The sequence below is a fragment of the Gymnogyps californianus genome, chromosome 2, assembly GCF_018139145.2.
Source record: "Gymnogyps californianus isolate 813 chromosome 2, ASM1813914v2, whole genome shotgun sequence".
NCBI lineage: Eukaryota > Metazoa > Chordata > Aves > Accipitriformes > Cathartidae > Gymnogyps > Gymnogyps californianus.
This window is the reverse complement of record NC_059472.1, coordinates 162,699,754-162,714,652: the sequence shown is the minus strand read 5'-3', so window position 1 is coordinate 162,714,652 and position 14,899 is coordinate 162,699,754. Positions and strand designations below refer to the sequence as shown.

Here is a 14,899-nt window from a genome sequence, read left to right as displayed (position 1 = left end):
AACACTCTTGTTGCCAATGGACATAAGCTGGTTTACACCGGCCAAGGCTCTGTTGTGTTAGATTGTACACAGAGTCTTACAACTCTCAAGTTGATTCACTCCTAAGGATATTACTTTCAAAAAATGCTTTGTAGGCAGTCCTTCTTTAAGCTTTAATGGCCACTAATTTAGGAGTCAGGTAAAGCTGTTACTTTAGCAGAGTCCTTCTCATTTCACAGAATTGTCATTGTGATTGTTGTATTTTTTCAAGCTCCTCAAGCCACGTGGTGAAAAGAAGAGGGCCCGTCACAAAACATGCAGCCAGAAGAGCACGGTCAGGTACGAGAATAGCTGTTAAATCCCCTCAGTGGAGAGAAGGCAAAAGCCAAATGCCTACCATATTCAGCATTCAATGTGCCAGTCAGGCACATCATTTCATTCTTGGAGTATCTGGCTAAGTCTACACTGTTAAATGACTTAGTTCCTCAGTTCATTCTTGAGTTTGAAAGCCCACATTGCATAAGCATTAGGTCAATCTCTCCCTTCCCCCCCTGCTTCTTTTTTCTCTCTCTCCCCCACCCCCGCTTTCTCTCTCCCCCTCCCTTCCTTTCTCTCTCTCTTTCCCCTTCCTTTTCTTGAAAACAACAGTCTGAAACAAAGACGGGTGATTCTGGTGATAGTTCACTCCCAGGATCACTCCCAGCAGGCAGTATGGATGACAGCATAACATTTGGCTATTTCCTTCCTACATAGTCTTCCAATACCATTGCAGCAGGCTTTTCTCCCTCAAACCCTTTTATATACCCTCCCCACTGTGGAAAGCTACAGCCCAGCCCATCCATCATTTCTGATGCGTTGTACTGAAAAATAATAATATTTGGAGCCACATGAGACCCAGGGAGGGGGGAAATGGGAGCGAAGTGCTATAAAGTGTGGATGTGTCTTCTGTATCTAAAATAAAACTTGGACGTATTGGTACCTTGACATAGGGTTTGGTATCTGTTACAAAGACAGAGCTTTTCAGCTGTTGAATTAGTACTTAAGATTGGAAAAATGCTGTTCTGACAGATTCCATCCATGCAAGCTTATTGATTTAGAAGGCTAGGTGACTCAGAATGTGGAAAGGCTTTGCTCTTTGTAATTCATTCTTTGTGTTGAAGAGCACATAGAGGTAAACAGGCAGCTGCTAACAGAACAATAACCAGTTAGCACAAATTCCAGCTTATTTTTCTCAAATTGAGGGTGTGTTTTCATGTAACCAATTAGTGCCTTGCATATCCCAAAGAGTCCTGGATCAGGTTGTTGGAAGGGAGTCCTTCTATGAAATAATCTCTAGTTCATAATCTATGAACTAACTCTCAAAAAACAGATTAAGACCCACTGCAGAAGGGAACTTGGATAAAGTGGTAAAAACGTGGGTTGTGTGAATGATCCCAGGTTTTTTTGAAGCCAGTGAGGTTAGGCTGATTAACACCAGCTAAAAATACGGTCCTATATATTCTTTGAAAGACTAACTTTGTTCCATTTCCTCAAAATTCATCAAATGCTTCTTTGCTGTGCTCCTTCAGAGTTTGCAGCAGCAGTGCTGTCTCATGGGAAGGGAGTAGCTTTCCATATACAACCTTCCACAGGAACTCTGAAAGCCTTCCAGCAGCTAATCATAGAAATAACAGCTTACAACAACATGTGGGGAGAGTACTGGGATGATCTTGTCTGTAAGGTAGGTGGGGCTTCGGTTTCAAGTGAAGTATTGCTATGGCAGATTTTACACCAATTGTATTTCCCAGGTTCCTTTCTGTTAAAAATACTTTTTCAGTTTGTTAGGACTCCTGTAAAAATGCAAGGTAGATATTGCTATACCGCTACCTCCAACGACACGTAAGGAACAATTGTTTGCTTTTACAGTGCGTGGTTTAGTTTTGTGGTAACACGTATATCCCTTGGGAGGTTTTCATGTGCCTTTAAAATGACTGGAGCAGTTTTGATTTATAAAATCTGTTTGGTAGCTGGCCAGTGCACTACTCTGCTCTACCAGTACAATATATTGTGTCGTATGGAACAGCCGCAGGAAAGCTGATGAATGTATGAGGTATTGCATTCTCCTGCTGAGAAGAGCTTTTGTTAGCACATGAATTAGATGCTGTCAAAAGAAACCAGTTTAAAATATTTGAAAATCCAATCAGTTTTCAAAACATAATTTTGTAACCCAGAGAACTAAAGTTTTATCTTGATTCTAATAGCAAAAATTCATTTTTAATAGGTGGGAGACTTACAACCTCAATTAATTCCTATGCAAATGACTGTGAAAGGCTGTCCAATCTTCCTACAGATGACGGGACCACAAACAGAGCAACCCATAATCAGGTATAGCGCAAAATACTGTCAGAGAAGTCAGAGAATTAAATACCATTAGACTATAGCCAACATACACACCTGTTCCCATCTTTTTGTGATATAATGAGAAGGTCAGCAAAGTGACTGTCAAAGTACAGTACCTGCTTCTGTAACACCAATACATTTGTCTCTGCCAGCATAATTAGAAAAGAATCTGCATACAAGCCTTCTCAGGTTTACCAGCAATCACTGTTCTGGGCTTACAGTCATAGAAGTTCACCCAGTCCAGCCTCATCTGACTCTGTGCAGGTGGAAACTGGTACACGGTGGCAGTTCTCGTCATCATCCACAGTTCATTTCTCCTTGTCCCTTTACCTGGACCAGGAGAAATGCAGCCCCAAGGTAAACAGGGGCAGGGGAAGGTTTAAGCCCTCTCATACAGCAAGTTGCATCTGCACATCTGGGTGAGGGGTAAGGGCTGATTTATGGGGACCGTGGCACTACACACTTGGCCAGCTGCCATACAGCAAGGCTGCTTCTTTCTGACTTCAGAGGAATTAGCATTGTGTATCATACTGCAGCCAAGAGCATTTGCAATGTCAGCTCTGGAACGGGGCATAGAAAATGGATTTAGCTATCCACCATAAAAAAACCCTCGTGCACCTGGAAATCTGTGTCTGACACAGGTCACTCCACTGCTGTGTAGCCATTTGCTGCTGCTGCCAGAGTGTTTCACAAAAGCTGACTTCACATGTTTACCCTGAAACGTCTTAGACAACTGAGAAAACTGGAAAAAAGAGACTGATTAAACAAAGCAATATTGTACTTCACAGTATAGGCCATGCTTTACCTGATAGCCACTCTTCACAGGCTGCCAGTGCAGCCAGATACGTTTCCACTTTTAAACAAATCTTTAATGATTTCAGACATTCACTTTTCTTTTCTGCATGTACTGACAGCAAGGTTGCCCCCCCTCAGGTTTGGCACTCATGTCTCTGGAGGGTCTCCTGTCTTTCGGAGGGTCCAGCTCAACAATCCCACTCCCTTTGGTAAGGATGACTTTTGTGCAGCAACCATCAACACTTGCATTGCGCTTCTTATGATAATAAAAATAAAACCACCCCTTAACATGTTAACTAACAGGCCTACTTGTTTCTTAATCAAGATGTTTTTTGTAAAAATAATAATAGTATATAAGAGAGTGTCTAAGTTGTTTTCTAACTTAGCTAGTACAGAACAATAATAGATGTTGTCAGGTCTTCATATGCATAGTAGTATTTACCATTATGGCATTACTGCCGTGAATATTAGTTTTCTTTCTGTAACAGTAAAGCAGGTAAGCTCCAGCCAGAGTGTAGTAGAACGTATGTAATTGACTCAATGTGTTGCTACTATGAAACTGCACATCCTATCCTGATGTGTCTGGGGTTTTGCTCATTGAAATGATGGGAATTCAGGATTTTCCATCCTGTTTTTGTAAATCTCTCACAGCACTAACCCTGGTCAATCAGATGTGCTACCTGCTTCTTAGTGGCATCATCTGGCTCTTCTGTGTTTAGTCTTTTTATCTCTTGAGTGAGATTTTAAGCTCTTCAGAGCAAAGGTCAATCACCTTTTTTTTTTTTCCCCCCGCGAATGCTACCAAACAAATTTGCTTAACAAACAAAATACTCATAATTTACTTCAATGTTATTAAAAGTATAATTTAGGACCTAGAGAGTGGCCAAGCTATAATAAGAGCATAGCACACATGGTCTTAAATCATTTTAGTTTACAGTACACATGGAAAGCTTAAGATATACTTTAATACAAATCCAGTTGCTAGACACAAATTCGTTACTTGATACTCTGGTTCTCCGGTACCAACTAAGCTATGAGCCTTCTCAATGACCAGAAGTAATTGTCCTTTCTCCTTTTCAATTCAGACATCCGCCTGGACTGGGAAATTTACAACCAAGAGCAAGATGATAAAAAGCTGGTGGACCTGTTGATGTTCTTTGGAGACCCTTTTCCTCCTAAGGACACGGATGAAAATGAGACTGCATCAATTGGTAGCACCTCAGAGTCAGAGATCGTGTTAAAGTTGGATCAAACTGCCGTTCCCTGTGGAAGCATTTATCCAGCTTTGCAAACCACAGATGAGGTCAGCTGTTAGTCTGGTTTTTTATACTGCTGCTGAGATACATGATGGGTTTCTTGGCATGAAAGGCTGAAAACAATAACACGCGATATAACTTGTAACTAAGAGCTGGATTGTTAAAAGAAATGTCAGCTCCTCTCACAGTCAAAAAAGCAATACATGAGTAGATGGCTCTTGGTATCAGCAATCAGTTTCTGGAATGACCTATAAGCAAATAGCTCTTCAGCTTCTCCTTTTCTTAAAATTGTTAAAGAAGCTGATGAGATACTTTTTAAAATACTGTCATTGAAAAACTAATGCCATTTTTACATGAAAGTGTTACAATAACTAAACCTCCTTAATTTGGGTCTACTTTTCTCATGGGTGCTTTACGGTGTCAATGTGTGCTGTAATGAGGGAGCAGAATCTAACCTGTGAAGTTCAAATTGCAGCTAATGATATGGAGGTATTTATCCCAGTGCTAAAGTTAGATTGGTTCTGTTACTCTGTTAGATTACGGTAACATCTATTACACGTGAAGTTTGATTATAATATGGCAATTTACTGTCTTGAAGGGCTGGGAGCAACAGGGAGAAGGTATCGTGTAGGATATGTATATTTCTCTGGCAAAAGCTTTACAGAAAAGATATTAAAATCACATTTTCTCTGCTTCAGCTCAGAAGGCATAGTTGTTTTGAATATACCTCTAACCTTTCTTGTGCAACAAGGGAACATTATTGCCCTAGAGTGCCGGTTTGTATAATGGACTAGAGATGTCACGGTTGAGTGCTTCTCTTGGTAGAACAGGACCCAAGCACGCACATTTTCCTAGGAGTTCAGGAGTGGTTTCAGGAGAGCAAACCTATGCATGAAAAAGTTAATGTACAGGACACATCCACATGTCCAGCTTTTGTGCCAGAAAGAAAGAAACTGGAGCTGGCCATACTTACTGACTAGCGCAGCAGTTCCCTGTACGCTTCACTTGCATTCCTCCTTTGCAGCGTAACAGTTTTAACCATTCCCCACCCTTGTGTCCCTGCAGCCTTCAGACTCTGGCAGCAAAGAGAAGGAAATCATCACTCAAGAACCTACAATACAGAAAATCGTCTCTGTACTTATACGACCTCATGAAGGGGTTCCTGCAGACAACCCCTACTCCATTACTCCAAGACAGATAGTAAGCTCTTACATTTTCTTTGTGCTTAGATTTAGCATATTTTCTGCAGGACAGAGGAGACAGAGAAGGAGGAGGAGGCAGCTTTGGTTTGGGGTAGAGACTACTAAACAGTGAAACAGTAGGCTGGGAAGCTTTGGGATCTTGAAGATGACCGTGAGAAGAGTTTGCAAAGTCAACAGAAAAAAAGAAAATGTCCTACCTACATTTGAGCAGTTAACTGATGACTGGAATTAAGTGTTCAGTTGTACTAGGCTCTCTAGAGTGGCATCGCTGGTCTTCTCACTTGGGTTGCCTTGGTGAAATGTGTGGCATTAGGTGGGGGGCATCCAGCCGGAAGCTTTGGAAGCATCCTATTTAACCAGGGTAGATTTGCTAAGTAGATGTGACAGAGCTGGAAAGCAGGCTGCTGGGAAAGGGGTGCTCTGCAGACAACTCTTTTGCATACACTGTTGTAACCCACGGTACTTCAAAAGTGACTGGTGCAAATAGGGGCCACAGTGTCACAATTCCTTAGGAATAAGATAAAGCAAAGACAGCACTGGAAAGATCTAACTATGAGCGATAGGGTTGCCCGAAACATCAGTGTGTCAATTTTGATTCTTAAATATTAGCAAGTTTTTTGCCAAAGGGTTTCAGTTACAAGTTCGAATGAGCTAAAGATTACATAAAAGAAATAATTACAGAAATGGCATCTCAAAGAAATGAAGCCTACAGTCAGCTCTGGGGTGATTGAGGCTAAGATAGTTCAGATAAACAAGTGCCTCATTGTGGAGGCAGCCTCTGTCGGGTGTAGCCAGCAGCGAGCTTGGCCCGTGTGGAATGGAGTTGATGCGTATGGAGTCATTCAGGTAGTCCTCTGCAGAAAGGTTCTCCGTGTTTCTGCTGTTGCTCCAGGAAGGTCTGTTAGCTCAGGTGTTGTGCAGCACAGCTGGCCGGTCCTGGCTTAAGTCCATGTCTGAATAGCTAAGCTCTCTATGACCACAATGCACAGACCCTGCAGTGTTGTAGGACGTGACAGAGCTTACTAGCTCTGCTCTGGCCCTGCTAGACCTTGGGCAGAGCTTTCTTATGCTCCCCACCACTCTGAGCAGGGGAACGCAGTGCAAGGAGAGCTGAGCTGGGTTTGCTTCTACTGAACGTAGGTCCAGCAAGACCAAACATCTCACCCTGTGATCGCATGAAATGGGGGAGTTTGTGTCTGCACAGCACTAGCCTGAAAGCAGTACATGCCACATGGCCCCTGAGCTTACAAGCTCAGCTAGACATGAATTGGCTCTGTGGGGAGATGGCAAAGGTTTTTCTGCAGCAATAGCAGGATTTAACCACAACATGCATAATGCACCTAAAGAAAGCAGAATATATTCAACCTGTAAATCCCAGACAATCCACTGTAGCTAGCTAGTGCATTTGATTACATTCCCTGCTCTCATGTAAAATAAAAAAATAGCCGAGAGTAAACTGAACTGTAAAATACTCTTAATTCACACTTGTAACTCTTCAAAAAACATTTCTTGTATCTGTGAGTGCTGTCAGTTGTGGGAGAATCGTCTGAGTTAGCCATAGGAGTAAGAGTGGGCAGAACTGAGTATTTTTAAAAACAAACAGATATGTACATATGTTTTGTGTACTTAGAGAGTTGGTCTGTGACTGTGCTTAAACTCTGTTGATGCTGAAGAGTGGCTACACTGATATTTGCAGCTGAAATAATTGCCAGTTTTGTTGTCACGTTGTCATTTTAGTGCAAGCCTGAGCGTAGCCAATCCCCAGGAGATTTCAGGCTGCTTGTGCAACTCAGTTTTAGCAGCTGAGTGCTGAGGATGCTTGTGCAATCCCAGGCAGCTCCCTGCACTACTGAACAGTTGTCTCTCGACTGCAGGTGGTTCCAGGAGGTGGCAGCATCTCCGTTTGCATCTCCTTCACCCCACGCATCCTCCCAGAGACCGTGACTGAAGTGCAGTGTGAAGGGTTTGTGCTGGGTTTCATGAGCCTAGACGACAAGGTAAATTGACTATCACAGCAAGGCTAAAGATGACTAGAAAATAATCGTTTCCCTTTCTGTAATTTATGCACAGTCTGCTGTGTACCTGGCCAGTCTGTATAAACAGTCCTGTTCCTGCTACCCTGTACGTCCTTCCTTAACTAGGGTGGTTCATTTGTTGCATTTGTCTTTTAGCTTGGAAGCATTCTGGGGTGGCAATGTCACCATCTTCTTACATTGTCTGGTGCAGCAGACCCCAGACAAAAGCCCAGGATTTGAAACGCTATCACACCATCAGGTTTTATTGATAATGATAGTTAACAAGGGGACTGAGACTCAGGACTGCTGAGTTCTGTTCCTGGCTCTGCACCCACCTTCCTGTGTGAATTTGGACAGCATCTCTCTCCTCTGGGAAAATTCCTCTTCAACAACTGCAAGTGCAGCTCACAGGCAAATGTGAAGCTTGAACAGTGTTTTATGAATTGCTCTGCAATTCTCTGACATGAATCATTGCAAAGGTGCAAGGTATAATGAATGAATGATAATAGAATATTTAATAAAACATCCCTAATGTTCCTGATTCCTGGAGGAAGAGACATCTGTGTCTGTAGTAACCACAGCCATTCAGAGTTCAACTGCTGCTTAGCTTTTGCTGTTCCTTGCATATTGCCATCGTGTCTTACAAACAGGCAATACATTGTCAAACAGAATCCTATTTTGGCTAACAGCCTCTCGGGCTAAAAGTACGGTTTCAGGTTTTAGTGCTATCATTTTATACATCATTTCTGTTTTCATTTTGTTGTCAGCTTGCAAAGACAGTGCCTAACAAAGTGCATCGCAGACACGGCTATGAAGCTCCACCGTTACGAGTAGACTTGCAAGCTTTCGTAAGGCATGCTCTGTAAGTACCATCACACGGATGGCTGGTACGCTCGCAGAATGAATCAGCCGGGAGGGCAGGGCTCTGACCAGCTCTGATTCTTTACACTCAGGTTAAAAGTAGAGATGGATCATGACAGAGGAATGGTGTTTCATTCAATGGCAAGTGATCTCGTACCAGATCAGCCTCTGTTAGGAGTAAGTATTTCATGCACCGATGTATTCAGCTGGTTTGTACTGCTGTGCTACTGTAAGAATTCAGAGCTGTATGCACACGGTTTTTAAAATGCATCTTTATCCCCAGTAGCCTCATGTTGCAATTTTCTATATTGCATATAACAAGACAGGTAAAACAAAAGGACTACAAGTACTTATTAGCCAGGAAAAAGCAAAGCTGAGCTCAGACAATGCCTATTTTATACGTCTTTCTTTGTAGAGGAGTTTGTAAGTAGAAAAATAAGTACTTTTTTTCAGGACATAAAGGTCTCATAGCAGAATGAGTCACTTAGAGTGGCCTGGTCAGCTTCTGTGACCCTTGACATTCAAAGACTTTTTAACTTTATGACATTATTTGTATTTTGTTTTTTTACTCAAGAAATTTTGAAATACACAAGTAGAAAATACTGGGTTGCTTTGGGGTAAAGTCCTTCAGATCCCCGGTGGTGCTGAATGACCAGACAGACTAGCACAAACCTCTCAAGGGAGTTAAAACTAATCAGTTTTGAATCATTTTTCCACCAGGTTTTGACAGATTCGGTAATGACTCAGAGTTTGAAACTCATCAATTGCACTAAGGTTCCTCTGTACTTCAGGCTCCTTCTGTCTACGCCCTTCAGCCTGTCCAGCACAGATCCCAAAAAGAGCACCAAAACATCCCACAGCAAGAAGGAGGAAAAAGAACAGCAACCGCAACTTGTACTTTATCCCCAGCAAAACATGCTGGTAGGCTCAAAAATAATAATCCTGTGCCAGAATAGATAGTTTAGTAATTGGTGTGTTAACATGGCCCAGATGAACCACAAGAAAAACACAACCAGTACAGAAATCTCCCAATTTCAGGGGAAATAGTGGTATATTAGCAAATGCTAATTACCGCAGTTTTGCCTGCTATATTGCGGGCACAAGATATTTTTCTACAGCGGCCCTGATGTGCTTTTCTCCTCAACTCTGACCTGTTGCAAACTCCTGCAGAAAACCCTGTGGTTTCTGGAGCTCACCTAAATCAATAGCCATATATATGCTGGACAAATTTAAAAGATTTCCAAAGACTGCAGTCCCTCATTTCCTTAAATTAGATGCAGGCAGTGCAAACAGAGAAAAAATTGGTTCATTTTGGGTGCACACAATGACATTAAAGGAAACAAAGTCCTGGAGTCAAGAATTAGCTAGGGTGCAAAGAATGAGTAACAGTTGCATTTTTGAAGCGCGCTTCTCATTTTTCAGTGTTCCTTTTGACATAGAGACACACACATCTTAATTCTGCGTGTGTGGGAAGAAAGAAGACTTACATTTTTAAGACCGCTTTGGGAATACAGTATTTGTAACCTCAGGAATTTAGAACCTTTGTCTTGCTAGAGAATGTTTCTCCCCTGTGGTTCAGAGATCAGATGTTCACCTTTACACTCCGTCTCTGTGTACTGGCTTCATAGGAAATAGCTGTGTTTTTTCTTTAATTATAAAGCTTTGTTCCAGTGGGAATTTGGTTGCTGGCATGACACCTTGGGGTTCCAGTGGGAAAATGTACGCCTGAGCCTTTGAGCAGTGTTTACTTTGGATTTCCTGCACACAGTATCTTCTTATGTGATGGTCATCTGAATTCCTCTTCCCACAGGTGAAAGTGTCATTCCACACAACTCTGGAGTTACTTACGTATCAACATTTGCCAGATACCCAGCTGCTTCCTGGATTCCAAGTGCTCCAGTTTGAGAACGGAGAGAGAAAGCTGAAGTTTAATCAAAATCTGGTCATTGAACATGGTAACCGCACTACCCAGGTAAGATCGGACTGACAGTTCAGGGGCTATGTTTTATCAGCATCTCTGACTCAGAATGAATGTCAGGATTTACTTGGCTTTGAAATACAGCCACCTCTAGAGTAAATTGTGTCATCCAGTTAAAGTGAATGGCCACGGATTTGCCAAAGGAGCTAGCTAGCTCTCTATTGAGACCGCAGGTGACTCTCAGAGGGAGAGAGCGGTTTTGGGTCAGCACCCTGGTGCTCGTAGCCCGGCTCTTTGCACAGCGTGATGGCCTGGATGATACGGCTCAATCCAAGGGCAGCACACCCAATGGCAGTACGACTCTCAACGTCCTTCTGAGACATGGGGTCAGGACTGTCCCAGCGAACATGCCAGCAACTGAGTCACCAAGCATTGCCTCCTGCAGTACCCGAGTGCTCCCTGAAAGTCTCCCGAGTCTGTCTAACTCATGTGGTGTGGTCACAGCCCACACACATTTAAAGACCAATCTCTTCCAGATGGAAAGCTATAAACCCCCCCAAGTCTTCAGCAGTTCCAGTACACTGCAGGCATTTTTTCTTTTTTCATACCAGGTATTTCTGAGGACTGATCTGTGTAAGATCCGAGCACCATATCTAAGATACAGTCAATTTAATAATAATCTTGGGCAATCTGCACAAACTGAATGACTCACAGTGGGCCATATACAGTCCTAAGGGACGACAAGATGCTGTAATGTCTGCATCTCCACAGAAAACCCTAATAACAAATCAGAATGTTCACTCAGTGTTACTTCATTAAGACCACAGTGTCTGGTTTGAAAACCTATCCCAAAACAGTAAAACAAGCAACAACTTAATTCTCTCAAAGCTGTAGAATGGGGAATTGACTCTATTACAAAAGAACACAGAACAACTCCTCTTGATTCAGTGCTTGAGGTTAAGAAGGATCCAGCTGTAGCAGGTATTATTAAAGCTCTACAAAAATAAGGTGGTTTTTTTTTTCTCCTTTCCCTTTTCTCTGTTTTGCAGCTGGTCCCAGTGACTGCATACCTCACTGTTCCGGTTCTGGAGCTCTCTTGCGACATGGTCGATTTCAAGACCTGCTTTGTTGCACAGACCAAGACCGAACATGTCTTCCTGTGTAACAGGAGCGGCTGTAGAAGTTACTGGACTGCTTTGCTGGGTATTCTGGTTTTGCAATTGGATTTCCTTGTTATATAGTTTCACTATTCAGTGTTTTTATTTAGTAAAACTGCATACACTCACTCAACATAGAGCCAATATATGACGATGTTGGCTGCAAACATATCAGGTCTGCTTCTGTTCTCGCTTATGTGGGCTGCTGCTTTTTTTTTCCCTTTTTTTTTTGACATCAGTGTATCTCTACTGATTTCAGCAGTTACTCCAGATTTAACCAAAAGATTAACTCATAACCCTCACAAGTAGTGGACATGCTTTGCTCATTTATAATACAATCCTCAGGGGCAACAAGGAGCAGTAGCTCCTCATGAGTTCGGTTTGAACTTGTACCTAATGATGTTAACAACAGATAGGCTTCAAAGGAAAGAAGATCAGGGCCTTATTATTTTGACATGGAGGCCACTGATCACTCCCCTCAATTAGAGGATAAAAACAGAAACTGGCCACATGCATAGAAAGCCTCTGATAGTGCAAGACATGATTTATTAGTTGGCTACAAGGAGGTGCATTGTTTTGAGTGCAACATGCTGTACAAACTTACACAAAGGGTCTTGTATTGCTTTGTTTCATATTTGCCCCTTTCACTGCAGATGAACAGGAAAAGCGTAACGACCTGGAAATATTTTCTGTCTGCCCTACTAATGGCATTCTGGAGGCACGTGAAGGGGACCCACCTACCAAAGAGATTTTGCAGATCAGCTTTACTGCAAGGTACAGTTAACAGGACTGAAATCTTGCTGTTATTCCCTGTCAAGCCCAAACTTACGGTACGAGTAGTCACTGAAAGCAAAGAGCACTTCTGCTCTGTTCTTGTGTTATCAGGCTGCTCATTTTGCTTCTAACACTTGCCAATCCTGGGCTTCCAGCTGGTATTTTTTCCGTATAACCATGGTCCCTACACTGCTCCCATATATGGGATTTCTTTTGGATTTGGCACCCAGAATTTCAGACTTTAGATCTACCCACTCGAAATCGTGCTGTTCCAACAGCTGGCATGACACACTGACTACGTACCACTGAATTAAATCCCTTTCTTTAGGGCAATGTCTTCAACAGAGGGCAAATCTCAGGCCTGTAATTCAGTGCAGAGGCTGATACAACAGTTGAGTCCTTTATGCATCCAGCACTTTATTAGGATGGAGGGAGAAACGTGTCTGGAGTCGTTCAGAATTCCAGTAAGGCATCTGTTTGTCATGCAGGAAAGTGCAGTGTCTTTTGCAGTCAGTCTCAGGGATCCTTCATTATAGTTTATGTGGCTTTTCTCTAAAAGAAGCTTTTTTGAAGTCCTTTACTTCCCTACACGCATTCAGAGTACCTCCTGATGAAGCAAATAGAGCAAAATGTTGTTCTAATGCAGTGACACAACTTGTTTTACCCTTGCTTAGCCTGGTGCAATGTTTAGTGTTAGTCATGTTGATGTTTGATGAGAAAGAAAAAAATCAATGTATTTTTGTTGCCTCTAGTCCAAAGGTTTTCTACACAACAAAGACTGAGCTGCAGGCAAATGACAGCAAAGAACAGAAGAGAGCAGATGAAAATTACTTTCTTTGTCCTATAAACATCTAATATTGTTCTAATTATGTTTACGGACGTCTTATCATAACCTTTGTCAAGGCTAGGAATTAGTTGTGAATGGCAGAGGTAGTGCCCCAAAGCCTTTCACTTCTTTGCTTTAATTAGGGAGATGCAACTCCTGTAAGCAAATTCAGCTTCCATTACAAATTATTTTCTTGAAAGTTATCACATGGTGGCAGAAAGTTTAAGACAAGTCTATCCCAGTGATTTCAGTGCACCCTGAACACTGCTGACAAGGAAGTTTCAAGAAGCAAACTATAGGTGACATGAGTTATTGTCGTAACTTCCATCTCCCTGGGAACACGCTGTGAGACCTCCATCACTGGAGCTACTGAAATCTCAGTGGGACGAAGCCTTGAGCAGCTGCTCCAAGCTGTCCCCGCTCGGAGCAGCGTGGTGGGCCAGAGACCTCCCCAGGCTCCCGACTGCCTAAATTTTTCTGGCGTGCTTCTGAATATGCCTGAAGCGCTTCTTTTTGTCTGACAACAGATACGCTCATCAGCGTGCCTGAAAGTACCAGAAAGCAAAGATGTTGCTGTATAGCAGCCAGCTCCTCTGTTCAGCTCCAGTCGAAGAATTCCCAACACAGCAGAGTTCCAGGACCAGCGTGGCATTAGTAAAGAATTATATGCAAGGTGTGAGGTGATTTTAATAATTCACCTCCCTAAATCAGTGGTCTATCCTGCAGGGGAATTTTGTATGAGAAGGAAAAAATAAAAGTTGTCTGGCAGAACAGGCTCTTGCCTCAGGCCTTAACAACAGCCCTCGCTTAGACGCAGAGCAAGTCCTTCAGATGAACGGTCTCAGGAGTGTTGGGTAGCATTAGCCTTCGGCAAATTATACTGTAAGACTTCTATTTAGCACAAAACTACACTTGGTGTAAGCTTTTTGATGTTCATTTACAGCCTGGACTCCACTGACTGCCCCTTGTCTTAGGGGAGTTGACAGAAACTTTTCCGTTTCCAAGTTTGTCTGTCACAGGGATGAGTTTTCACATCAAGGCAGCGCAGGCATTTGCTCCCAAACACTAGCCCCCAGCAGAGCTTCGTTTTCTTTATTTAACTAAAACAGAATTTCATAAGTAGGAAGATACTCTTCTTCCACATATGAAGTTAATAATCCAATGTCTTTACTTCAGGTAGAGACTGGACCATTCTTTTCAAACACCCTGTATGTAGCCATGGGACGTGACACTACGAAGTGAGATTGCCACCCGCAGACTCGACGCTAACATTAAGAGACCAGTGCTTGTGACTAGGAGCAGTTCATGCCTTAGGGCACCATTCTCCCCTTTTTCCTCCACAAAGTAACTAATCTCATCCTTAAAGACAGAATTACATCTGGCTGTAACCGAACTGTCTTTTTGCTCTGCATTTTAGGAGCGACATTGAATATGAAACTATCGTGACCATTACTGGAATGCTGGGAGAGAAGCCTTGCAAGCTACACATCAGGGGACGAGGAACATACGATGGAAAGTATGAAGACCTGTATTTAATTTAAGCAAGACAATGTGGGACAAATGTCAAGGTAACGGTTTGGATGCAGATGTGCCATGAGTTGAGCCTGTATTTTCATCTACTTCAGCTGTTTTAATATGAACTGGAATTTTAGCAGAATGAAATTTTAAGTTATGAGGAAAAAAAGCTCATGGTACTTTAAGGAAGTGCTGTTACTTTTATTGCTGTGATAAGCTTAC

General features: G+C 42.5%; 1 protein-coding gene across 1 annotated transcript in view; it reads left to right on the top strand.

Annotated features, from left to right (window-relative positions):
- Positions 1 to 14,760, top strand: part of DLEC1 (DLEC1 cilia and flagella associated protein) — a 40,452-nt gene extending 25,692 nt beyond the window's left edge. Inside the window, exons 25-38 of the mRNA XM_050891261.1 lie at positions 251 to 318; positions 1,548 to 1,699; positions 2,240 to 2,343; positions 3,292 to 3,362; positions 4,239 to 4,456; positions 5,475 to 5,609; positions 7,486 to 7,608; positions 8,394 to 8,488; positions 8,580 to 8,664; positions 9,208 to 9,408; positions 10,298 to 10,459; positions 11,455 to 11,608; positions 12,216 to 12,336; positions 14,580 to 14,760. Coding sequence (XP_050747218.1) covers positions 251 to 318; positions 1,548 to 1,699; positions 2,240 to 2,343; positions 3,292 to 3,362; positions 4,239 to 4,456; positions 5,475 to 5,609; positions 7,486 to 7,608; positions 8,394 to 8,488; positions 8,580 to 8,664; positions 9,208 to 9,408; positions 10,298 to 10,459; positions 11,455 to 11,608; positions 12,216 to 12,336; positions 14,580 to 14,703 — 1,813 coding nt within the window. The 3' untranslated portion in view covers positions 14,704 to 14,760. The remainder of the gene's footprint in view (positions 1 to 250; positions 319 to 1,547; positions 1,700 to 2,239; positions 2,344 to 3,291; positions 3,363 to 4,238; positions 4,457 to 5,474; positions 5,610 to 7,485; positions 7,609 to 8,393; positions 8,489 to 8,579; positions 8,665 to 9,207; positions 9,409 to 10,297; positions 10,460 to 11,454; positions 11,609 to 12,215; positions 12,337 to 14,579) is intronic.
- The last annotated feature ends 139 nt before the right edge of the window (positions 14,761 to 14,899 follow it).